The sequence below is a fragment of the Frankliniella occidentalis genome, unplaced genomic scaffold (assembly GCF_000697945.3).
Source record: "Frankliniella occidentalis isolate FOCC.00 unplaced genomic scaffold, Focc_3.1 Scaffold403, whole genome shotgun sequence".
Lineage (NCBI taxonomy): Eukaryota > Metazoa > Arthropoda > Insecta > Thysanoptera > Thripidae > Frankliniella > Frankliniella occidentalis.
Window position 1 is genome coordinate 91,107 of NW_026267525.1, and position 5,667 is coordinate 96,773.

At 50.7% G+C, this 5,667-nt stretch overlaps 2 protein-coding genes across 3 annotated transcripts in view; one reads left to right on the forward strand and one right to left on the reverse strand.

Annotated features, from left to right (window-relative positions):
- The first annotated feature begins 287 nt into the window (after positions 1-287).
- LOC113210583 (uncharacterized) lies at positions 288-1,724 on the forward strand. The gene is made up of 2 exons (XM_026428652.2): positions 288-413; positions 1,142-1,724. Exons 1-2 carry the CDS (start codon positions 359-361, stop codon positions 1,501-1,503), a joined length of 417 nt encoding a protein of 138 aa, XP_026284437.1. The 5' UTR covers positions 288-358; the 3' UTR covers positions 1,504-1,724.
- Positions 1,725-3,048: 1,324 nt separating this feature from the next.
- Positions 3,049-5,667, reverse strand: part of LOC127751268 (general transcriptional corepressor trfA-like) — an 8,473-nt gene continuing 5,854 nt past the window's right edge. For both annotated transcript variants that reach the window (XM_052274528.1, XM_052274527.1), the window contains exon 2: positions 3,049-4,162. In XM_052274528.1, the coding sequence (XP_052130488.1) occupies positions 3,614-4,054 (441 nt within the window). In that variant the 5' untranslated portion in view covers positions 4,055-4,162 and the 3' untranslated portion in view covers positions 3,049-3,613. The remainder of the gene's footprint in view (positions 4,163-5,667) is intronic.

The window sequence follows — 5,667 nt, forward strand, 5'->3', positions numbered from 1 at the left end:
GTTTCAGAGCACAGGCCACGCTTGCGGTACGAGGGGTCTGCGCACTCGAGAATAGGAAAGGCACAGATAACGCGCCATTTTTAAGTGATGCATTTGTTTTTACGGCCTAAAAATTGGAGGTAGAAATTAATAGAAGCGTTGACGCTATCGTTATCAATATTTAATTTGAAGTTACTTTGAAGCACCCCAGCACTTTTTGCCGTTGCAACACCCTCAGTTTTCCAGTCACGTGGCTGACAGGTTAGAGACATTAATCTAATCGCGCCAGGGCTCATAGACTCATCATAGCATATATATTCGGAACACCGTTTCGCGAAGACAGTTGCCAACAGAAGTAAGGTCCATTAGGAATCGAAAGATGGCGAAAGTAGCAGCTCTACTGATTGGAATCGCACTACTTGGCGTGGTCTCAGGTGAGGGGAGGGGCTCTGAGAAGGTGGTGACCACCCAGACTTTAAAGTCGATATTGTCGTTTCCTGGATAGTTTTTGGTTCCGTCCCTGTGTGGTAGACAGTGAAGCAAAACGACCACAGCGTTTGACAGTCATCAATTAAACTAGCAAGTTATAAACTTCAAAAACTCACTAGTGTTTAACTAAAACGTTAAGACTTCAAAATCAGAGGTTTTACGTATTAAAGGTACTTTCCATAGTTGTACACTTATAACTGTCGAAATTTCGATATAAAAAGTAAAGGTTGCCCTCCAAAGAAACAATAAGGCATCCATCACCTATCATTTAATATTTTTCGCTATCTCATGTAGCCCGCGTTTTCTAAATGTAGTAAATGGTAGTTCATAGTTTAGTTATGATATCGCTAAATGCAAATTGGTCGTTACCAAATTTAACAAACCCGGGTTTCATTAGTAATGACAAAATTTGAAATGATGGGTGACGGGTTTCTAGTTGTATTGAAGTGCCACTCTATAGTCTAGTTGTCACAGTAATTACTAAAAAGAAGTGAGCAATGCTTTGATTGCTCTGATAGCAGGGGGCTTGGGACTTTTTGGTACACCGGTACACTGATAAGCTAATGAGTATGCAATACTTCTGTTTCAATAGGATCTTGACTAGTTGCACCCGGTGGTACAAGAAAGATGGAACCATTTTCTTGCAACTCAACGAAACGTTCATATGTTGCAGTTTCATCGGGACAGGCCGGTATCTCGAGAGTCGGGACTAACAGTATCCAATTTGCGTGTCCTGATGGCCACTTCCAATACATCATCGTCACCATAACCACCAAATTTAGAGCCGTTGACGCACCACACACAAATTGGGCTCAGTTCAACGTTGAGGTCAACGGTCTGCGACTTGCAACGATCACCAACTCTATATACGTTATTAAGGGCGGAGCCAAAGGGCACTATTGGGGTTATGAGACATACGCAGTGTCTCAGAAGATGATCAATTATATGGTGCTTCCGGGTAACAGTGTAAGTGTCAATTTCCTTAACGGGGAACAGCATATTAGCAGTGACATTCGTGTAGACCTATCTAACTAGGTCACAGTGAACAACCCAAATTTACACCTGACACGAGGGGTTTGATACAAACTGCCGGCATCAGCCCACTTTACATAAAAAATAATTCAGTTGTGCCACCTTGTTCCTCTCTAATTACACCCTCAATCGCTTAGTGACGTTTGTGTTGGTAAACTATCAATTTACTAGTGCAACTTTACGATGTACACAAATTTGTTAATAAATGGCAACAAAATCGTTTATATTATAGATCCATTTCTTATCAACAAGATGCTTTTGTTGATAACAGCAAACAAATTTGTTGGTACCTGATAACAATTTTGTTGTTACCTTGCCGTTGCTTACAATTAGATACAGCAAGAAACGAAAACCTCGGTAAAGGTGGATTCAGAGATCCCTAAAAGCGAGCGTGATTCACACGCAAAGCGCGATTTTCACGCCCGGCGTGAGGAAAGTTGATCCCTGATTGGCTTCGTGAAGCTTACGAAGCGTGAAAATCACGCCGCTGGCGTGAAAATAACGCTTGCATTTCGTGAACTCTGAATCCACACTAAGGAATCTTGAGAGTGTACATATTTGTATCTGATGAAGGTGTGCGGAAAGACACATCTAACCTAGGTACGAAAATTGTCACTCCCCATTTAGAGTGTATTCCTTTGTAGTCGATGTTGTGTATCGATGTATCGAATCCGAACATAAGGCTTCCGTCGAGGCGCGAACACAAGACACATTGATTTGTGTGATGCGCCCCATAAAAGGGGGAGGCAAGAAGGTGGCGGTGGGAAAGAGGGGCGCAGAGGGGGGGGGGGTAAAGTCACACCGCTCATGCGTACCAGGGGCCGGGCAGTGCCCTGCTGTGGCAGTGCCCCTCCAGGAAGCCGGAAGCAATTATCAACTTAAAAATAGGGCGCGCGTTGTTTGAACCTCGCCGCCCCTAAAGCCCATAGGAGGAAGGGAAGGAGGACGAAGTGTTCCGGGAACGACAGGCAACCGCGACACCTCACCAGAAATACAAGAGGGGTGCTTGCTGCATCCTCCTACCAATTTTTCATGTATTCTCTTTTTTTGTGGAACTTTTAAAAATACCCTACTAGAGCGTAATAAGTCCCACATATTTTTTATTTTCGAGGTGCTCCAAATAGAGCATAGAGCTCGGCGTTTTTTTCCTCTTCCTGCATTCCTCTCTGACATTATTTTTAATCCAAAAGATGCAATTAAGATTCCGCAGACGTTATGACTTGCTCGTCCTCCTCCGCTCGTCCGGCTCGCCTCCACCACTCGTTGTGCTGGCCGTGGTAATGACCGCCAGCATCAAGTGCAGCATGCATCTACCCTGCTGAGAATAGCGTCGCGGGCATGTCAAGAAAAACACACTTTCGACCGTACCAAGGGTGACCTCGGAAGGTACTTCACTATAGTTAACAAAAACAACAACAAAAAAAACTCCGATTTTTTAAAATATTACTGTTAGAAATTTTAGAGACGGTAGGCAAGCCCGCCCGCACGGCAGCATATGCGGTACAGTATAAATAAAAGTACAAAATACTCAAGGGTCTGTGTGGTAATTCAGGTAGCTATAATTATTATGTTCTATATTTATTTATTTTTAAATAGATTTTACGTCTAAGTAAGGAGCTGTCACTCTGCCACTGGAGGCGCGTTATCGTGCTTTTTCGAGCTGCCGGCGGCGAGCAGTTTTCTCCCGTCCGCGGCATAGAGACCAGGGTTCGCTTTTATTTTTATCACACGCCGGCCCTCCCCCTCTCTGCTCCCCCCGACCGCAGGTGGCAATGCCAGCTGTAAACGTAATCTCAAACACACACACAAAACAACGCACACACACACACACACACACATTAAACGCCCTCGGCTTACCGTTTTGTCCGCCAGACACGGAACAATCAATGGCTAATTGTTTGTTCAGATTAAAGTCAAGTTGTTGTCAGTACACCGAGCGCATGTTCTTTGACAACTTTTCAGTTGAGGAAGTAATATAATTAAAAGCATGAGTATTGTGTTAGTTGCATGGATTTAAATTTTCCGGACGAGCACTTTTAGAAAATTAAATCCCTGCTCACTTTTTACGAACATTTCTGGAAAAATTTCTTTTTTTGAAATTTTTCTGGAAAAGTTATTTTTTTCCGAAAAAAATTCGGATTTTAAAATCACTCGTTAGTTGTGCTGTGCTGAGTCGTGTTAAGTTACCTTTGCGCTTCTTGTCCTCCTGCTTGTGGCGCTTGCGCCGGTGCCACTCCAGCATGCGGTGCTGCGTCCGCCACACGTTGTTCACGTTGTTGACGCGCTTGTTGAGGTTGTTGCGCCGGCACTCGCCCCACTCGTTGTTCTTGTTGTTGTTCTTGCTCATGTTGCGGAAGAGCAGCTTGTCGTTGACGACGTTCTTGCTGCTGTTGTTGTTGTTCTTGTTGAGGTTGTTGGTGAGGCTGCGCGGCGGGGCCGCCGGCTGCGGGGGGCAGCGCACAGTGTCCTGGGGGCCGTCGGCGGCCCCCTTCCCCGCGCCGGCCCCGGTGGTCATCTCGACGATCTTCATGACGACGCAGAGCGCGGCGAGCATCCCGTCAATCGTCGTCGGCGGCCCCCAGGGGGGTCACCGGGCCGAGCGGGGCGCGCGGCCACCTCACAGGGGCGTGGGGCCCCATCGCGGAGGGGCGGGCCGGGACAGCTGCAGGCAGAGCCACGTCAGGGGGGTGGAGGGAGTACACCCGAAGTGCACCCGGAGTGCACCAGAAGTAAGCCCGAAGTTAAGGTTAACCCAGAGTACACTCGGCGTACGTGGAGTACACCCGGAGTACTGTCGGTCCGGGACATGGGAGCACATCAGTTGCCGTCAGTCGACGATCGTCGCTATCGTCCTACTTTCACGGATCGCCACCGCACCGCCGCCGCCCCCGTCCTATCCTGCTCGTCTCACTCCGCCATTTCTCCGAGTGCTAGAGAGGCAGACACAGCAAGGCCAGAGCGCGCTTAGTGCCGCTCCCCCCGCTGTGGACGTCATTGGCCCCCATCATCGCTCTCTGGTCCAGTCAGTTGTTGTTAAGCTACACCCCCACCCCTCACCACGCCGTCTCAATCCCCCCTCTCTTTCCCCCTCACAGCATTATCGGGACACCCTGTGTGGAACAGGGACACCGGATCCCCCTCGCCGACGTCATTGTCCCCGCCAAGGCCGCGGCAGACCCTTCGCGACACGACTGACTGTATCTAACATGTAACGCGCCCCGCACCGCCCACGCCCCGTCGTTCTCACGCCGTTTAGCAACCCCCCACCATTTGAGATCTAAAGCCAAGCTCGCGTTGCTGCTACTCGCGACTAGTACATCGGCATACCGTACAGTAACAGCGTATCAAGTCGTTATCGAGAGTATCGAGAGCCACGTCACTTTCGCCGTTGTGATGCACAGCAGCCCATCCCGCCGCCCGGTCCTGCCTCGGTGAGAGGCTGCCCGACAGGCTTAGGCTCCGCTCCCGGCCCCCCTCGGGTCGCTCCTTATCGCCAACGGCGCTCCACGGGTCAGCGAGGCGGGGCGGGGCGGGGAGGGAAAGGCGGGAAAGGGCTGCTCGATAAGAAGGCCGGGTCGCCTCGTCGCCGACGGCTGCAAACTCTGCAGCTCCGGCGCGGCCATCCTATATATGCGGCAGCGTTGCCAACCGGTCCGCCACTCGGTGCTCAACAAGACGGTCGCGGAGAATCAGAAAAACACCCAATAATACCCGACGCCTACCGAGGATGACCGAATGATTATCGTTTCCCCTCAGCCAAAAGCGACGCGACCCACCTCTCCCACGATATCGTGTGTTTGTACTTCGTTTTTGAACGGTATTGCTCAATGCTCGCCCGCGAGTTATGACACACACGGATCGGCATTATTGCGTGGGGCCGGTATGTCCGGGTGACACATTTGAGGGGACTGTACCCGGGGGGCGGGCCGGATACAGTCCGCCGCCCTCCTAGACGCGACTCGCCCGCGACCACCAGCAAAAGCACCCCCCCCCCCTCTTTTCCTAGTTCGCGCGGCCGCGGCCGCTACCGATCGTCGCCGGGCCGGCTGGCGCGTCGCGGTCCAACGGAGTCCGCGAGGTCCCTTATCCCCCGTTTCGCGCGTCCCCGATGGAGGTCCCCAAGAGCAGCGTGGCGGGGCGTGGCGGGGCGCGGCGGGGCGGGGCGGG